The following is a 21,525-nucleotide window of genomic DNA, read 5'->3' as shown; positions in this document are numbered from 1 at the left end:
TAATTAAATTTTAAAACAATTTTTTTCTTAAAACAACCAATTTAATTTATATTTAATTTAAAATATAAATAGATATTAATATCTATTAGATATTTTAAATATCTATATCTGTACAGTCACGAGATGATTATTGCCTCGAGATAAAACAAAATAATTTGCACTTTTCATTCGGGTTAAAACAAAATTATGCTATTAATCTGAGATATAATAAAAAGCAACATCGAGCCCGCAAGGGTTGACTCAGTTGGTTAAATAGGGGATAACTATCCTCTTGGTCACGGGTTCAAATCCGACAGGAGAAAAATTTGTGATTATGCCTCCTGAGTCAGAGCTTGTCGTTTAAATGCGGTTTACCTTGATTCACGTGGTTTGCAGGGTATTGCGCGAGCCCGTGGGGTTTACCCAGTGTGCACCCGAAGGGTAGCGGCTGCGGGTTCCCTACGATTAAAAAAATATAAAATAAAATACAACATCGAATGCAACCCGAAATCTAAATAAAATAGTTGCACAATTCACACTAAATGCAACATATTATGCAACATCGTATTTTTGCAAATATTTTCATGAAAAATAGTATTTTTGCAAATATTTCCAGAGGTTGGTAAAATCGCAAATAATTTTTTTAAAAAAATAGTATTTTTGATAAATTTCCAATATATATATATTGAAATGAGTTTGAACAAAAAAAACTTGAATTTTTCATACAGGCTAAAAAATATTATACAATTGGTCCAAACTAAAAAATCAAAATGAAAATATAATTCGACCAACCAAACAAAATTCATATATACTATTTATTCGGGTTAAAGGAAAACTATCCTATTAATCAGGGATTAAAAAACTATAATCAAACTAAAAATAATTAGTTGAATTTTGTCGGCGTAACGAGTCTTTGGGTTAAAACACAATTGTGTATACCACTGCTTAAGACCTTCGTTAAAACATAATAGTCTAAACTATTGAACCAGGATAAAACACAATACTGTAGACTTTTGATCCGCGTTAAACCAAAACTAATATAAGACTAATCGTAATTTGTATACTATTGATCTGAACTAAACTTAACTTTTAATATAGTAATATTTTTTGTGAACACGGATACGAATAAAACTATATCGTTCATTCAGTTATATTTTCTTTTTTTGAGATATCTCTAATTACTAAAAATATGAACATATACATCTATTAATATATTTATCACGAAATTATTTTATTTTAAAAATTTTAAGTGAACAATTTTAAGTATTCAATTAATATTTTACAAAAAAAAATGTAATAAAATGATGTAAAGTGCAATTACATTGTAGATTTAATATATTATATCTAAAAAATTTAAAGATCTCACTTTTGACTTATTTATAGATATAGGAATAAGTTTTTAAGTGGCGTAGTATATATTTAGAAAATCATTCTATTGTACGAAATATATTATACAATCAAAGTTTTCTTTTTTAAGTTGTAATCGTGTGAAGAATATAATGATTTTTGTTAATTTGGTTTAATATTGTGCGATATTTTCTTGTATTGCTTCTCTACTCGATTAACATAGCTTGTTTATTTTGAGTAATTAACTATAGCTAAATTAGAAACTCTAACGTATATAAATCTGAAAATGTGAAGCCAGTCATGCACTTTTTTGATAATAGTAAAAGCATTTCACCGATATGGAAAGAAAATATTTAATCAAATTTGTTGTTTTCGGGATAATATCACTCATGCTTGTAACATGTAACTGTAAGAATGAGGTTAAGAGACGAGGAATTCCTGAATGTTGTGTTAGCTGCTACACAGAGTGCCGAGAAATGTTTGGTTATATAAGCAAAATCTGTCTGAGAAACTGTCAACGGGGTTGTCCTATGTATTGTCCATTTGTCCTCCTCGACATAGCAATGGTATCGCTCTTCCATTTACATACACGTATATATACATATTAAATGCACAGGCCACAGACATATAAATCATCTTGATATATTCTGTTACTTCTTTTTTTGGTTTAAGTTATACTAATTAACCTACGTATTCTTTACTTCTTTTTTTAGTTCAAGTTATACTAATTAACCTACTTCATGGGATTAGTGAATAAAATTCAGGGTTTTTGTACTATATTATTTAGACTATTACTCCCTGCGTTCTGTTATACGTTTCCTATTTTGACTTATGACACTATTCATGCTAGACGATTGATTATTAATTTACTTCTACTCTATAAGATCAAATATAATGATGAGTGATTTTGTTGAATTCGTATTTATGAGTACTTTAATACAATGAAATTTTATATTTAATACTAATATGAAATTAAAGATATTAACAATACGAAATTAAAGATATTAAAAATCAAAAGTGTGCATTGGCAAACATGTCCAACACAAATAGGAAACGTTTTTAGGGACGGAGGGAGTAGTATATAACAGATGCAGTAAAACCTCGATAAATTAATACTCGATAAATTAATAACCTCCTTAAATTAATAATTTCTTGTAATCCCGAGCCGGGCCCTTTATGCTAAAATTAATAATTCGCTAAATTTATAAGATAATTTTTTTTTATTAATGCATATAAGTCCCATATAATATATAAATTAATAATTGCACAAAATTATAGATTTCTAAAATACACTTTTATAGTAAGACTCAATTGTAACATGCTTCTTTTTAAAATTGACGTCGCCTTATACTTATTCTTGAAATATTTCTTAATGCATTATGTAGTTCTGGCGTACTATATTCATATTAAAAGAGGAAATTATGTAATGTAATTGTTGCTTTAAGGACATCTTTCCGTGAGAGTGACTCCAACTGTGTACTTAGTTAAATAAGGTCCCTTTTATTGTTGTGATAAATAAAATCAAGGTTGGTCTAGAAAATATAGGACCCCGACTTGAACCATTCTGAGAACTTCATAACATTAGGTAATCTAATTAAATAAGTGAATCCTTTCAATTTACTTAAATTCATAAATATTTTTTAATATTATTTTAAGTATTCAATAGATGAAAATATTATTATTCTGAGAATCGTATATGTTATAAAATTTTAAATAATATATATCGATAAATTAATAAATGTTGTGAATTGATTGTCACATGGTCAAATATGTAATAGTAGGGCTAAACTTAGGTGTAGAATTTTTACAATTTGTATTAATTGCATGTCTCCTTTCACTTGCTATAAATATAGCTTGAATCAGTGAATGAAAAATGCACCTAGCGATTCTTTCTCTGCTTCTTCTGCTTCTCATATTGCTCTCTCTCTGGTTAAATATATTAGTTATTTAGCAGCTCTTTTATTACTATAACCATTATTTTATAACACGTTATCAGCACGAAGCCCTGTCGAAACTGAGAAGGTATAATTTTAATTTAAAATATGCATATATATGAGTAGACGTGGTTACACCCTCTACATATAATTTTTATATATATCTATGACCGAAGTAGACGTGGTTATACCCTCTACTAATAATTTAAATATATATGGTCGGAGCACCGTCTATTAAAATTATTTTACGGTACCATTTAATTTTGGGTAATACCGAAGTATAGTGGGAACCTTAATTTATAAATTGCATAACTATCGGATAATAACTTTTTGCCCCTAACTAACTTATGCAGGATTGCCCATTTTAATTCATTATTGGTCGGAGATAATCTGCATACGCAGACGTCCGTATGGCGGGTGAAAATCCATTTGTCATTTTATATATAGATTTATTTATAATATCAATGATAATAATGATATATACATTGATTATTGCGTATTTATTAACGCACCCGATTAACTAGGATTTTATGTAATATTTACATTGATGAATTAAAATTTGATAATTTTTCGTGTTAATTCAGATTTAGTATGACAAATATTACAAGCTTGTCGTTTGTTGCCTTGGACATTTCTGGCGATAATTATTTATCATGGGTACAAGATGTAAAGTTGCACTTGGGTTCAAAGAAATTAAGCGATACAATAAAGGCAGAAAATAAATCCACAGCCGAAGAAAACTTTACCTCTATAATTTTTCTCCGACACCACATGCATGAAGATTTAAAATCTGAGTACTTAGAAGTCGAGGATCCCTTTATTTTATGGGAAAATCTAAAGGATAGGTTCGATCACCAGAAACTAGTTTATCTACCTGCAACTGAAAATGATTAGGCTAATTTAAGACTTCAGGATTTTAAGAGTGTCCGAGCATATAGCTCTGCTTTGTTCAAAATAAGTTCTAGGCTTATTATGTGTGGTGAGAAAGTTACGAAAAAAAGAAAAATCGATAAAACACTATCAACTTTTCACCCCAACAATATCAACTTAGCAGAGATGTACAGGGAGCGCAAATTTACTAAGTTCGGGGATCTTCTATCAACTCTCCTCGTTGCTGAACAAAATCATGAATTGGTGATTAAGAATCATCAATCCCGTCCAACAGGATCTGCCCCATTACCTTAAGTAAATAACATATCATTCCAGCAGAATGTACGTGGAAAAGGGTATAGAGGTGGACTGGGCCAAGGGCGGTACCGTGGACGAGGTCGGAGCCACGGGCATTTTCGTCCATATAACAACTCTGGTCACCGGAAGTGGCAATCTGAATCACAGAGTAAAAGAAAGGCACCACGAGGAGGAAAAACTGAAAATGTTTGCTATAGGTGCGGCATGAATGGGCACTGGATACGTAATTGTCATACCCCAGATCATCTTGTTAAGTTATACCAATCTTCTCAAAAATCAAAAGAGAAAATGGTAGAAACAAATTTCGCCAACAATAACATAGATGATTTCCCGAGAATCACAACTGGAGGAATAAGCATTAATGGTCCGAATGAACCTAACGAAACTCCCATATGGGAGGCTGAAGATTAGTTTCATATAATTATTATAGTAGTGTGTATTGTGTGCTTTATTTTGTTTGAACCATGTAGTGTGTTATGTTCTTATCAAATAAATTTGGTTTCTTAATTATATACAGAATGGATTCTGAAGATATATGCATTGTTGATTGTGGTACAACTCATACGATTCTACAGAATCAAAAGTATTTTACCCAAATAACCAAAACCAAAGCTCAAGTCGGAACGATTTTCGGCGTATCTAATATAATCAAAGGTTTTGGAAAAGCTTGTTTCGTCCTACCTAACGGTACCCACATACACATTTCAAATGCATTATATTCTAGTAAGTCTACTAGAAATCTTCTTAGTTTTAAAGATATCCGACTCAACAATTTTCACATCGAAACTACCTCTGAGGCTGATAAAGAATATCTTCTTATTACTTCCGCTAATCCTAGCAACAAGAAAATCTTAGAAAAGTTTCACTCACTTTCCTCAGGATTATATAAAATGAAAATTAGAACTATTGAGTCACACAATATCGTTGCTTCCAAACTCGTAGATCCAAAATCTTTTACACTTTGGCATGAAAGATTAGGGCATCCTGGCATCTCTATGATGTGTCGTATTATAGAGAATTCTACTGGTCATCCTCTTAAAGATTTTAAAGTTCTTTCCAACAATGACCTTCCATGTTCAGCATGTTCATTAGGAAAATTGATTACTCGATCATCCCCTACTAAAGTTCAGCTTGAAAACCCATTTTTTTAAGAAAGGATCCAAGGGGACATATGTGGACCTATACACCCATCATCAGGCCCATTTAGGTACTTCATGGTATTAATCGATGCCTCAACTAGATGGTCTCATGTTTGTCTTCTCTCAACTCGTAATGATGCTTTTGCAAAACTACTTGCCCAAATAATCAAATTACGAGCTCAATTCCCAGATCATTGTATTAAGTCAATCCGTTTAGATAATGCCAGCGAATTCACATCTGCAACTTTTGTCGACTATTACATGTCTGTAGGAATCTCAGTTGAACACCCAGTTCCTCATGTACATACACAAAATGGGTTAGCCGAGTCCTTTATCAAAAGACTCCAACTTATTGCAAGACCGCTGTTGTTGAAAGCAAAATTACCTACATCTATTTGGGGTCACGCAATACTTCATGCTGCTAATATTATTAGGATTAGACCAACTTCCTACAACCAACATTCTCCGCTACAACTGGTACTTGGTCAAGTTCCTAATATTTCTCACTTCAAAATTTTCGGAAGTGCTGTATATGTGCCGATTGCTCCACCACAAAGATCGAAGATGGGAGCTCAAAGAAGAATAGGTATCTACATTGGTTTTGATTCCACATCTATGATTAGATATCTGGAGCCTCTAACTAGAGACTTATTTACCGCAAGATATGCAGATTGTCATTTTGACGAGTCTATGTTTCCTCCTTTAGGGGGAGATAAACATTCAAACAAGGTTAATCCTGACATAACATGGAATGCATCGGGATTATATTTTCTAGATCCACATACCGGTCAATGCGAACTTGAAGTTAAAAGAATTATTCATATGCAAAATATCGCAAACCAAATGCCTGACGCATTTAACGATTCTAGAAATATAACTAAATCTCAAATACCTGCAGTAAATACTCCAGCTAGAATAGATATACCAATTCAAAAATCAAATACAAAAGAATTGGTTACAGAATCAAAGCCACGCCTGAAGCGTGGTAGACCGGTCGGTGCAAAAGATGTTGCACCACGAAAAAGAAAAATAAAGAAAATTGCCCCTGAAGTGGCACATGCTCCAGAAGAAGCAAATACCCCTAAAGTGGTATTATCTCCTGAAGAGATTCCAGTCCCCGAAGATACGGGATTAAACAATCATGAAATTTCAATAAATTATGTGCATGATATGAAATTATGGGATCGAAGTAAAGCCATAATCGATGATGTATTTGTGTATTCTGCAGCATTGGATGTAGACATAAATTCTGATCCTGAACCACAAAGTATAGATGAATGCCGTCGAAGAAAAGACTGGCCAAAATGGAAAGACGCAATCCAAACAGAATTAAATTCATTGCATAAAAGAGAAGTATTTGGACCTATTGTCCAAACACCAATCAGTGTGAGCCCTGTTGGAAATAAATGGGTATTCATAAGAAAACGAAATGAAAAGAATGAAATTATCATATATAAAGCCCGACTTGTAGCACAAGGGTTTTCTCAAAGGTCTGGCATTGATTATCAAGAGACATACTCGCCAGTGATGGATGGAATTACTTTTCGTTTTATATTAGGTATGGCATCTAAAGAAAAATTGGAAACACGCCTTATGGACGTCGTTACTGCATACCTGTATGGTTCACTTGATAGTGAAATTTTTATGAAAATCCCAGAAGGGTTAAAAATGGATGAGTTCAAGAAACCTCGTCATAAATACTCCATTAAACTTCAGCGATCATTGTATGGACTTAAATAATCTGGTCGTATGTGGTATAACAGACTTAGTTGTTATTTACAAAAGAATGGGTATATTAGTAACCAAATTTCTCCATGTGTTTTTATCAAAAAATCACAATCTGGTTTTGTGATTATTGCTGTATATGTGGATGATTTAAACCTTGTAGGAACAGCTACAGAGGTTGATGAAGCAGTCATATACCTAAAGACAGAGTTTGAAATGAAAGATCTTGAAAGGACAAAATATTGTCTTGGTATACAAGTCGAGCACTTGTCATCGGGAATTTTCCTCCACCAATCTACATATACAGAAAAGGTTTTAAACAGATTTTACATGGATAAATCTCATCCATTGACTACTCCAATGGTGGTTAGATCTTTAGAGCCTGATAAAGATCCATTTCGACCACGAGAAGATGATGAAGAAGTTCTTGGTCCTGAAATCCCATATCTAGGTGCAATTGGTGCACTTATGTATCTTGCAAATAATACAAGGCCAGATATTGCATTTGCTGTGAATTTATTGGCTAGATTTAGCTCTGCTACAATGGACAGACATTGGAATGAGATTAAACATATATTCCGTTATCTTCGGGGAACAACAGACTTTGGATTATTTTTCCCTAAAAACTCAACATCTCAGTTGATCGAATATGCAGACACTGGATACTTGTCAGATCCTCATTTTGGCAAATCACAAACTGGATATGTATTTACATATTGCGATGCAGCCATTTCCTGGAAATCCACGAAGCAAACTACAGTAGCAACCTCAACAAATCACTCAGAACTCATTGCAATTCATGAAGCCAGTAGAGAATGTATTTGGTTGCGGTCTATCATCAAGAATATTCAAGAATCATGTGGATTGCCAGACATCACAAGAAGTCCTACTGTCATGTTTGAGGACAACACTGCATGCATTGATCAACTCAAGGAAGGATATATCAAAGGGGACAGGACGAAACACATTTCACCAAAATTCTTCTATACTCATGAGCTTCAAAAGAATGGTGAAATTGATATACAACAAAGTCGGTCATGTGACAACCTTGCTGATTTATTCACGAAATCATTACCGAATTCAACATTTGGGAAGTTATGACATAACATTGGAATGCGCCGACTCAAGAATTTGTTTCAACAAAATTCAGCGAATGATTAGTTTTTCCAAGGGGAGATTGTACTCTTTTTCCTTCGTTAAAGTTTTTATCCCACTGGGTTTTTCTTTGACAAGTTTTTAACGAGGCAGTCTATGATCCATACCACAATGACAATCAAAGGGGAGTGTTGTGAATTGATTGTCACATGGTCAAATATGTAATAGCAGGGCTAAACTTAGGTGTAGAATTTTTACAATTTGTATTAATTGCATGTCTCCTTTCACTTGCTATAAATATAGCTTGAATCAGTGAATGAAAAATGCACATAGCGATTCTTTCTCTGCTTCTTCTGCTTTTCATATTGCTCTCTCTCCGGTTAAATATAGTAGTTATTTAGCAGCTCTTTTATTACTATAACCAGTATTTTATAACAATAAATTATTAATTTTCAATATATTTATATTTTGATTAATTAATAATTTTTCAGGATCCCAAAAATATTAATTTATCGAGATTTTACTGCAGGTGATACGTTTTTATTTTGTATTGCAGGCGAAACTAGAAAGAAAACAATGTCCGAGTTGCATTGGAAAGAGATCGAAGAGAGGAGCAAAGCAAACTGAAAAATGAGAATTTTTAAATGTATTTTAGTTAATATGTTACGTGATAATAATGTTCAATAGTGCTAAATTTAAAACTTTTTCATGGTTTCTTACTCAATCACCGGTAATTAATTAAAACATATCTAACCGTATAAAATTCTTAATTAAAAATCATTAATACATAATGATAGGGTATAAGCAACCTGGCTAGGATTTAACCTGGATTTAAAGGATATCAGACTCAATCGGTAGACCTAGACCCCCTCACCCAGAATGATCAAGTGGAGAGACCAGGTCCGGGGCCAATCCATGACCCGGGTCATCTCTCAACCCTGATCCAACCCGGGACCTGGATCACCTGCCTACCAGGATCCAGCCCATGACCTGGATCACCTGCTTACCAGGGTCCAGCCTATGACGTGGATCACCTGCCTACCAGGATCAAGCCCATGACCTGGATCGTCTGCCTACCTGGATCCGGACCGGGACCAAGATCACCATGAGGGGCTCCCGGCTAGCACATGCACACTCCACAACCCGCCAAGGAAGGGTACGTGGGCATGTGACGGTGACAACTATCAACAACCAACATATCAGACAAACACTGCACGTGTCAGAAGGCCGTTAGGATACCCTGGAGGTGGTCCTCCCCTGGACACATGTAGGCAATCCACCCAAGCCAGGCGTCCTCCGCCCCCAAGAACCAACGATCCTGATCTAGAGATAACAACCCCTGAACCCTACCTTTGGGCTATATATACCCCCAAAGATGAAGGGTTTATGGGTTAGAAAAACATTCACACTTTTGCACACTCACCCTCTCACATCCATATACACACACAACAACCTTTCTATTACATACATACATCTTCATCTTCTTCAAAACCCTATTCTTATTCTTACACCGAAGGCGCCGTGGGAGCCAAACCCCCTTCCAGTGTTGTTTTGCAGATACCTAATCAACAGCTACACCTCATTAACACCCAGAAGGTCCAGAAACGGCGTCGAACGGAGCTGCCCCGCTCACCGGAGTTATCATTTGGCGCTAGAAGGAGGGGCGTTCCATCTTTGGGCCTCGGTGCCCCTGGATTCACCTTCATCGGCAAACTCTTAAGAGAGTCCACATCTTAAGCCTATAAGAACACAAACAACCATACCCTCTCTTGAATATGAATGTTGTTCATTTTAGCCACGTTTGTGTGAGCTCATTACGTTAGGCCACGTTTGTGTGAGCCCGTCCTTGTTTGTTAGTTTTGATTATTTGGGGCTTGATAATCTTGATAGTCTTAAAGCCTGGGGTTTTATAGTTTTGATAGTTTTTAAAACGCAGATCTGTTTTAGTTTGCATATTGTCCTTGTATTCTAGAGCCTGCTGTTTTTGTTCAGTAGCATTGTTAGCAAAACCCAGAAAGTTTGTTTGGTATTATTCTGGAAATTTTTTGTAATCTTCAAAAAAGCAAACTTAGATCCATATTTTTAGCCTCAAATCTTGGTCAGTTATTTATACAATTGTAGTAATGGCAAGAGCAGGAAAAAGTACGGTTGGTAGGCCTTCCACCAGTACCCAGGTCCAGGATCAGGACCACTCTCAGGCTCACGAACCTGGGGGAGACTGAGAGACCCTCCAGGAGCAACCATTGACGCAACACACCTCGGTCTTGGAAAGGGTAGTAACACCCCGGGATGCCAGAAATGTCATAGAGCTCAATCAGTATAAGTACACCAATGTTCCAGTTACAGAGGAGCATATGGCCAACTTAACAAGCCATGAACTGGCTGAAGCAATCAGACTCTACAGAGATGAACAAGCCCGGGCTCAGATAGAATATGAGCAAGATGAGGAGCAAGAAGAGTCCGGGGATTCTCAACAATCTAGGAGATCTGTCTTCGACCGAATCGGAACTAAGGCACAAAAGAATCAAAAAGAGCCTAGTAAGAAGGAGACAGAAGCAACAAGAAAGAAAAAGTTGGAAGAAATGAGAGAACAGATAAAAAGAGAAGAAGAGGCAAAGCTTGAGCTAAAGATTCAGAAAAGAATGCAGCTGGAAGAGGAGAGGCTCCTGACTAAAACAAAAGAGGGACCCTACCCCCGAGGTCATTTCTGACGACGAAGAGGAGGGGCAGAAGACCTGAAAGACATGATTTATGAGCTCCAGAGAAAAATGGAAAAAGATTCTGGATTGGAAATTGGGGAGACCCTCACACCCTAGAAGCCATCCCCCGACAGAAAAATCTCAAACATTACAACTTTGACTCTTTTGATGGATTGGGGGATCCGGAAGAGCACCTCAATTACTTCGAACAAATAGCTCAGATATATTACTACAACGATCTAACCAAGTCCAGATTCTTCGCCTCGACCCTCAAAGGGGGGCTCAAAGATGGTTCAGCAGGATCCCATCACGAAGCATTCACTCCTAGAAGGAGTTCATGGGGGCTTCCTTAGAAGATTCAGAGCCAATAAGACACATGAAATACACATGTGTCACCTGGAAATAATCCGCCATTATGATAACGAAGCACTTTTAACTTATATGCGGAGATTCTAGGAAGCCATCAACAAAGTCTCGAATCTTGATGAGAGGGAGGCTCTAAGCATATTCCGGAGGAACCTGGATCCAGAACACAATGAGAGGTACATTGTAGAGTTGATAAACAAAGAGCCACAAAGCCTGGCCGCCACCTACTCTATGGCAGCCTAGTTCATAAAGGAAACAGACATTCTACAGGCGATGAGAATGACTTGGAATAGAGGATCCAGGAATAAAACTTCTGATGACCGACCGAAAAGGGGTTACCATCAGGAGAAGAAGTTCAAACAAAGCCACCAAACCCAGCAGACAAATATTGTGCAAAACACTCCAATATTTCAAAGACTGGGTCCTAAGACGGAATCTAAAAGCGATCCCGGTCCACCTAGGCAAGCCAGAGAGCCTAGGCAAGAGCCAGACTGGACACCACTGAACATGACCCGGGAAGAAATATTGAAGGAGATCAAGGGAAAGCCATTCTATTATCCTCTGAAGCCCATGCAGACTCCCCCGGAGAGCAGGCCTTTCAACAGGCAGTGCGACTATCATGAAACCCATGGACACAAAACTGAAAATTGTATTTCCCTCAAATAATTCATTAAAGATCAAGTTAAGAAGGGAAACCTGAATCAGTACATCTCCCGGGAGACAAATCAGAAAGAAGAAAGGCAAAGAAAAGGAATGAATGTAGTGAATGTGGTCCTAGGAGGGTCACACTCTCCCCCTAGGAGCCCGGGCTCAGGAGATGAAGTATTCTCCATCCAATCCTACCCGGAGATGGTGATAACGTTCAGCAGCAAGGATTATGAAGGGGTCAACCTGAACCACAATGAAGCTTTGGTAGTGACACTTGACAGCTTTAATAATGAAGTAAGAAGGATGTTAATAGACAATGGATCTTCAGTAAACATACTTTTCAAGCATACCGTGGACCGGATGAAGCTTGGGAGCGTACGCTCCAATGAATGTCGAAAGGACCCTTTCTATGGGTTCGGGAACAACTTGGTCCCGATCCAGGGAACCTTATACTTGTCAGTGATATTTGGATCAGCCCCGAACCAAGTCAACCATGTGATAAAATTCTACGTGATCAACACTACCTCATCCTACAACGGCATAATCGGGCGCTCAGCCCTGACAAGGATCCAAGCAATCACCTTCATATCACATTGAAAATAAAATTCCCAACCCCGACCGGGGTAGGAGAAGTCAAGGGAGATTATGAGATCGCTGAAAGATGTTATAGCCAAGCTCTGGTAATGGCTGAAACTCATCAAGACAACAAGAGGAAGGCCGTAGTACTTCAAAAACAGCAAAGTATAAAGAAACATCGCCCCCACTCAAGGGATGATGCGAGAAAAGAAGTCCAGATTATAGAATCCCTCCCAGATCCAAAAGCAACCAAACTAAGCTCAAAAGAGCAAAAAAGCAACCAAGTCACAGTAGAGATTCAATTGAGCCTAGGCCTTGGCCAGCCCAATCCTACAGTGCAAGCAACCAACCCTGAAACAAGTGAAGTAGGGGAAAGCAACAAAAAAGAGATGACAGCCCAGGATCAGATCTATATGAAGAAGAATGCAGACGCCTGGATCCCGCAGTTGGTATCAAATATGGATCACGCCAAGATTGAGGTCGTTGTAGAAATAAAAACAATTATGATCAGTACAAGTGATCCTTCCAAGAAAGTAAAAATAGGATCCGGACTCGAGACTACCTTCAAAGAAGAACTGGTATCATTACTCCGGGGGTACTCTGATGTATTTGCCTGGAGCTCGAGAGGCATGCCCACGTTGGATGAATCCATAGCAATGCATAGCTTGGACGTCAACCCTGAGAGGAGGCCAGTTAAGCAAAAGAGAAGAAATTTTTCCCCAGAAAGGTATAAAGCAATAGATGAAGAAATTGAGAAACTACTCAAAGCTGGGATCATATGCGAAGTCAAGTACCCGGAATGGTTGGCAAACGTCGTAATGGTAAAAAGGACAAACGGGAAATGGAGAATGTGCATTGACTACACAGACTTAAATAGTGCATGCCCCAAAGATCCTTACCCCTTGCCAAATATTGATCAATTGATTAACACAACATCCGGGCACGTCATGCTGAGTTTCATGGACGCCTATTCGGGATACAACCAGATCAAGATGAATCCCAAGGATATCCTAAAGACAGCCTTCATTACCCACAGGGTGGTCTATGCCTATGTAATGCTGCCTTTCGGATTAACTAATGCGGGAACAACCTACCAGAGAGCAATGAATAAAATCTTCAAAGACCAGATTGGAAGGAACCTGGAATCCTATGTTGACGACATGATTGCAAAATCAACAAGCATCCCTGGTCACATAGGAGACTTAAGAGAATGCTTTGACAACTTGAGAAAATACTCACTCAGGCTCAACCCAGAAAAATGCACATTCGGAGTAGGGGCAGGAAAATTTCTTGTATTCATGATAAGCAACCAGGGAATTGAAGCAAACCCAGAAAAGATAAAGGCAATCCAGGAGATGAAACCTCTCAGAACACAAAAAGATGTGCAGAAGCTAGCAGGGTCATTGACAGCACTCAAAAGTTTTATCTCAAAGCTAGCTGAGAGATGCCTACCGTTCTTTGACCTGTTAAAAGGAGAAACCAACAAGAAAGAAGTTAATTGGAGCCTGGAATGCCAAAGCGCATTTGAAGAAATTAAAAGGTACCTTTCTCAACCACCTGTGTTAACCAAAGCCCAACCCAGGGAGCCCTATCCCTTTACCTATCAGCAGGGGCCCTGGTAGTTGGAGCAGCCCTGATCAGGGAGGAGAATGGTAAACAACAACCAGTTTATTATGTGAGCCAAGTGCTAAAAGATGCGGAGACCCGATATCCAAGGCTAGAAAAGTTTGTTTTTGCCTTGGTCAGAACATCAAGGAAGCTCAGGCATTACTTCCAGGAAAGGGAGATACGGGTGGTAACTAACCAACCCTTAAGGAAGATAATACACAAGCCAAATATCTCAGGAAGGTTGGTAAATTGGGCGGTTGAGCTAAGTCAATTCAATTTGAGTTTCATTCCAAGAACATCAATCAAAGCCTAGGCTCTAGCTGATTTCATCATAGAATACAACTTTCTGGAAGAAGAGCCTGTGCCCATAAGCATTGACCAAGAGAGAAATATTGATCAAGACATAGGAGCCTGAGATCTCAAAGTTGATGGTTCCTCAACAAATGAAAGATCAGGAACCGACCTCATCCTAAAGAGCCAAGAAGGATTCACAATTCAAACAGCAATCTCCTTTGGATTTTCAGCAACAAACAACCAAGCGAAATATGAGGCCCTGATAGCAGGATTGAAGCTAGCAAAAACCCTAAGGATCCAGGATCTCAAAATCTACAGCGACTCGCAGATCGTGGTAAAGCAAACAAACGGCGAGTACATAGCCAAGGATCCAGTTTTATCCAAGTACCAAGCTCTGGTCCAAAGCTACCTCGCCTTGATACCAAAAACACAAGTCATTCAAATCTGCAGAGAGGAGAATTCAGAGGCTGACACATTATCTAAACTTGTTCAAAACTCATCAGACCTAGATTGCTCCGTCTACTTCGAAGAGTTACAGAGACCAAGCTTAGAATCTGAAGAGGTCATGGAAATAGGCAACAGCCCGAATTGGATGACTCCACTTATCAACTACTTGGAGAAGGGAGAGCTCCCGGAAGATAAAGGGAAGGCTCAAAGGTTAAAAGCCAAGGCATCAAAAAATTTTATTGAAGAGGGGATACTTTATCGCCGGACCTTCTCATCTCCAATCCTAAAGTGCATTGGCCCAGGGGAGGCATAGTATTGCCTGATGAAAGTTCATGAAGGAATATGCGGGATTCATATGTCCGCAAAGGCCCTAACTAACAAGATCATAAGACAAGGGTACTACTGGCCAACTATTCACCAGGATGCAATAGATTTTGTGAAAAAATTGCAAAGAATGCCAAATCTTCAACAATGTCACCCGGATGAGCCCAGTCCTACCCTCTTCAGTCTTGTCACCAATCCCCTTTGATGTATGGGGCATTGATATCATGGGACCCTTCCCCAGGACCAAAGGAGACCTTAGGTACTTACTGGTATCCATCGATTACATGACCAAATGGGTAGATACAAAGGCCATGAGAACAGTAAACCAGCAAGACTGCATCAAATTCACGGACAACATTTTGATGAGGTTAGGGATCCCGAGAGTACTGGTCTCAGATAATGGGCCACAGTTCGTTGGATCAGAACTCGAATCCTACCTTCAAGAGCGGGGTATCCTGCACAGGAAATCATCTGTAGCCTACCCTCAAGGGAATGGCCAAGTAGAAGTAACCAACCGGATCCTTCTGCGGGGGATCGAGAAAAGGCTCAGGGAAAGCAAAACCAGATGGCCAGAAGAATTTCCTAATGTCCTGTGGGCCTATAGGACCAGCCCCCGGACAAGCACATGAGAAACACCCAACAAACTGGCCTACGGAACAGAAGCGATGCTACCAATTGAAGTAGGATCCCCATCCCACCGAGCAATAAACTTTGACGAAATAGAAAATGAGGAGGGACTCAGAACAAATATTGAGCTAATTGATGAAGTAAGAGACCAGGCTGTTGCAAGGATGGAGAAGTACAAGGAAAAAACTAAAGAGCACTTCAGCAAGAAGTCCCGGGTCAAAAATTTCCAAGTTGGAGACTTGGTTCTTCGAGACACGGAAGCTTCAGATCCCACCAACACTGGGAAGCTAATGCAAATGTGGGAAGGCCCATATAAAGTCAAGGAAGTTCTAAGGCCAGACACATACAAGCTCATGAATATGGATGAATCCGAGATCCCAAACACTTGGCATGGACTCAGGCTCAGAAAATTTTACCAGTAGAAGAAGCAACCAAAACTTGTAGCTTATGGCAAGTAACCAATCTATGATCCTATATTTTGTATGAAGAAAATTTCAAGTCAATGAACAGAATTTTCCTTTCTTAGAAAGTTATTACTTTTAAATTACTAGTAAAGAAAGAAATAATCCGGATATAGTCTTATAACCGGGTTGGAAGCAAAAAATAAAAGCAACCACTATTTGCTTAGAAAATTTCTAAGTACATAGAGCAATCATCAATCCGGATATGGTATCATACCCGGATTGAAAACAAATTTAAAAGCAAAAACAACCCGGATAACGCAGTTGATCCGGATCAAGTACGTTATGTTAGTTTTACCATAACCTGATGATCCGGACCACCAATGCAAGTCCAACCCGGAAAAACATCAACGATCCGGATCATGTTAACTACAAGCCAAAAAACTAAACAACCATGGACCCGGATCCTGATGGCAAGTGCCCAGATCCGGATCCAAAGCAGCCAAACAAATTGAAAGCCCCTATTCACACTCCTGCCAAACCAGCTACCATGGATCCGGGTCTTGCACCCCCTACCCGGATCCAAACTAAAACCCAAACCCACAAACAGCCAAGTTGGGAATCAAAAAGCAAGATATAGACTTTTTGCATATACATACACATATTCAAACCAAGAACGCCAAGAACAAGCCCAAAAACCCAGAAAAACCGAACCCAAAAACACGATTTTTGCGCAAAAATAAAACAAAAACAACAGAAAACACACAGATCTGAACACACAAAGCAACCAAAAGGCCATATCAAGGACAAAGCACAACAAAAATAATTATTTACACTACCAATTAGCGAAGAAAAAACCAAATTGATGAATACATGAAAATGAAGAAAAGGTTCGAGAAATCGAGAAAAGAAACCGAAGAAAAGCACGTCACAAATCACGGATGAGCGGAACAACGGCGAACCAGCGGCGGAGAAATCCGGCAGAAACACAGCCCTTCGAAAAGCTATGACAAGAAAAGGGAGACAACAATTGACTGTTCAATTTTTGTGGGAATAAAAAACAAAAAAGAAAGGGGGTGTAACCTTTTATAGGCGAGGTGAATTAAAGAGCCCCTGCCACGTGGCAGGGGGCGATTGGTCTGGGGAGCGGTTACACAAAAAAAAGGGAAAGAAAAATATATATATATACACAAATATATACACATTTATGTATATACACAAAAAAGCTCATTTACACCCCCATAATAATTATGGGGCGGTTTTCTAGGGAATAACTGCCAAAAATTCAAAAACATGGGGGGAAAGCTGAAAGACGTTACAAATTCCTCAATTTACGCAGAACCTGAGCCTCCTACCCGGATCATTGACACCTACCCCGATACAAATTAATCCGGACCTAGAGGCGGCAAATTTCAAGCAATCAGCCTCAACCATTTAAACCCGAATTGGGGGGCGCAGAGAAGCAGAATTTTTCCTAAAACATTTAATTTTTTCCACCATAATCTGGATTGGCACCTACTATACCAGATCCGGATTGGGAGGCATCCAGGGAGCAGAGATTTTCCAAAAGCGGAATAAGTTATTTCACCTTAATCCGGATTGGTAGCAACTACACCAAACCCGGATTGGGGGGCACAGAGAAGCAGAATTTTTCCTAAAACAGCTAAGTTTTTTCACCATAATCCGGATTGGAACCTACTATACAAGATCTGGATTGGGAGGCAACCAGGGAGCAGAAATTTTTCAAAAGCGGAATAAGTTATTTCACCTTAATCCGGATTGGTAGCAACTACACCAAACCCGGATTGGGGGTAACAGAGAAGCAAAAATTTTCTCCTAAAGCAACGGCTATGTGAAAATACTTTACTCCCTCATCCAGAAAATCTGCATAAGGGAGTGGGGGGCAATTGATAGGGTATAAGCAACCTGGCTAAGATACAACCTGGATCTAAAGGATATCAGGTTCAATCGGTGGACCAAGACCCCCCTCTCCCAGAATGATCAAGTGGAGAGACCAGGCCCCGGGCCAACCCATGACCCAGGTCATCTTCCAACCCTGATCCAACCCGGGACCTGGATCACCTGCCTACCGGGATCCAGCCCATGACCTGGATCACCTGCTTACCAGGGTCCAGCCCATGACCTGGATCACCTGCCTACCAGGATCAAGCCCATGACCTGGATCGTCTGCCTACCTGGATCTGGACCGGGACCAAGATCACCATGAGGGGGTCCCAGCTAGCACATGCACACTCCACAACCCGTCAAGGAAGGGTACGTGGGCACGTGACAGTGATAGCTATCAACAACCAACATATCAGACAAACACGTCGCGTGTCAGAAGGCCGTTAGGACACCCTGGAGGTGGTCCTCCCATGTACACGTGTAGGCAATCCACCCAAGTCAGGCGTCCTCCGACCCCAAGAACCAACGGCCCTGATCTAGAGGTAACAACCCCTAAACCCTACCTTTGGGTTATATATACCCCCAAAGATGAAGGGTTTAGGGGTTAGAAAAACATTTATACTTTTGCACACTCACCCTCTCACATCCATATACACACACAGCAACCTTTCTATTACATACATACATCTTCATCTTCTCCAAAACCCTATTTTTATTCTTACACCGGAGGCGCCGTGGGAGCCAAACCCCCCTTCCGGTGTTGTTTTGCAGATACCCAATCAGCAGCTACACCTCATTAACACCCAGAAGGTCCAGGAACGGCGTCGGACGGAGCCGCCCCGCTCACCGGAGTTATCACATAATATAAATAAAAATATAGAGATTATGTAAAAAAAACATCTTCTATAGTACATTCCACTTATTTATAAATATAGCTAAATATAGCTAACCTTTTGATGTTCGTTATATTTGTTGAACCACTACATACATGTAACTAATTGTAATTTTTTTTTAATAATTTATTAACATACTTAAGTAATATATTCTATTTATAACAACATAAAAGTTTAATAACATACAATTTTAAAATATAACTAACCAATATAACTAATATTATCGAAGTACAATATCTTTCAAACTCAACAAATTTTACATATTGTCGGCCAATCAAATCAATTATTGATAATACTATAGCACATAATTTAGAGTATCTCGAACCACATGACCTGTTACCAATATATACAGTCTACATACATGTCACAAAAATGTATATGACTATATCTTATAAAAAACAGTCACCGTAACCATCAATTGCCCTTGGGTATAATTATAGTTAATCGAACTATCAAATTTTTTAGGTATAATTATATAAATTTGTGGAATTATGCGAGAAATATAGCTATTTTCTAAAATATATCCAACGGATCTCCCTCATTTTTCTCTCCCTCTTTCCTTCTCTTTAACTACAAATGTTTGTTTTTTTTTTAATTTTTTCTTATTTAAATTTATTTTATTATAAAATTAAGCAATCAAGTTACGGATATGCGAGATAAACGGGTAATAAGATGAATCGTAAATCCTAATTGTCAAAATACAAATTCAGTCGATCCCGCGCCTAACAATAATTTCCCATTTTATTTTCATAATAACAATAAAATATTATTTTTAAAATATAGCTAACATAGTTTCAAAAAAAATATAGCTAATATGATTGGAGTATTATTTTAGCTATTATATTTAGAGATGCTCTTAGTGGTCTCTAGTATTATTTTATCTATTTCCCATTACATAGTATTTTCCATAAATTTCAAAAATATTAATATATATAAATAAAATAAATTCAGATAAATATAGTTTAACCCAATCGAGCCAGAGCCACGAGACTAAAATAAGCATTATACTTTAAAGAAAGTTTGGCAAGAAGAAATCTGATTTTTCAAAAAAAAAATCCAGCTCGACTTGTAATTAGAAAATTGAACTTTTCAAAGTTTGGATAAAAACTGTCTCACGGAGCTTTATTGTACAGAATATATTCTTAAAATAAGCCACGCGCAGGTATTATTATATAATCAAAATAAAAGTATTTAACTTTCCCGCTAATAAAATCAATAATAGAATACGTACTCATACATATATTTACTTAATTTCTAATTTATGCCTGATTCCGAAAAAATATGTCATTTTTAGAATGTTTGATTATACGAAGAATATTTTCATAAAAGTGTTCCTCATTATTTGGCAATTAGAAATATTTTGTCTTTAAAGTTTAAAATCGTCCATTTAAAATTTGCGTTCTTCTCTAAACATATTACTCTCTCCGTCCCAATTTGTCTGTCTTGTTTGACTTTTTGTGATCAAATTGACTTAACTTTGACCGTAAATTAAATATCAATTTTTAATTATTTTTAAAAAATCGAAGAATACGTATTAAAGTAGATTACTTGTACTTTCTAATGATATAATTTTTATAATTTTTTTTGATTATATAATATATGAAATTTTTAGTCAAAATTTGGTAAATTTGACCGCAAAAAGTCAAACAGGACAGATAAATTGGGACGGAGAAAGTATTTGTTAACGAACTCAATATTCATCCGTATCACATTTAAACTACTTTCTAAAATCTTTGTTCTTTATTATTAAGTGAAACTTTCTTTGAATAAAATACAAAAATACCATTTTGAATGAAATACAAAAATATCAAATTATTAAAAATATCAATTTTTGGTGACTACTAATTAATTAGATTCAGTATCGACTGTTCGATTCCCTTTAGTTATATATTTATATAACATTTATTATTTTATTTTAAATTTCTAGTTTTATCACGAGTTGATCCCCTATAATAACATAATTTAATTTAATTTTTTATTTTACTTTTTTTGAGTTCACTCTGAGTTTAATATTTTCTAACTAATTATTAAATAATATCTATCTATCTAGTATATTATATTTATTTAATCATAATTTTAAATTCAATTCTCTACAATTATTACGTGTTTCGTACCGCTATCAACTATGTCTATAAGTGTATAAGTGTATCAAGATTACTTCAAAAAAAAAGTGTATCAAGATGAATTTAATACAAACTTTGTTCAACAAAAAAATTTATTAATAAATAAACCGGACACAAATTTATATTAATTCGATCCGATTCGACTACTTAAAAAAACTTTAATAATTCTTTGAAAACAATAAACAAAATATATATCATGTAAAAGAT

The 21,525-nt window shown here is 37.2% G+C and overlaps 2 protein-coding genes across 2 annotated transcripts; both read left to right on the top strand.

Moving 5' to 3' along the window:
- The first annotated feature begins 7,642 nt into the window (after window positions 1–7,642).
- LOC141711425 (secreted RxLR effector protein 161-like) lies at window positions 7,643–8,413 on the top strand. Its single transcript, XM_074513862.1, has one exon. It carries the CDS (start codon window positions 7,643–7,645, stop codon window positions 8,411–8,413), a length of 771 nt encoding a protein of 256 aa, XP_074369963.1.
- A 7,621-nt stretch (window positions 8,414–16,034) lies between these two features.
- Window positions 16,035–16,418, top strand: LOC141711414 (uncharacterized). Its single transcript, XM_074513852.1, has one exon. It carries the CDS (start codon window positions 16,035–16,037, stop codon window positions 16,416–16,418), a length of 384 nt encoding a protein of 127 aa, XP_074369953.1.
- Window positions 16,419–21,525: the final 5,107 nt, after the last annotated feature.

The sequence above is a fragment of the Apium graveolens genome, chromosome 1 (assembly GCF_009905375.1).
Source record: "Apium graveolens cultivar Ventura chromosome 1, ASM990537v1, whole genome shotgun sequence".
NCBI lineage: Eukaryota > Viridiplantae > Streptophyta > Magnoliopsida > Apiales > Apiaceae > Apium > Apium graveolens.
The sequence above is the reverse complement of the archived record's forward strand: the minus strand, read 5'-3'. Positions and strand labels throughout refer to the sequence as shown.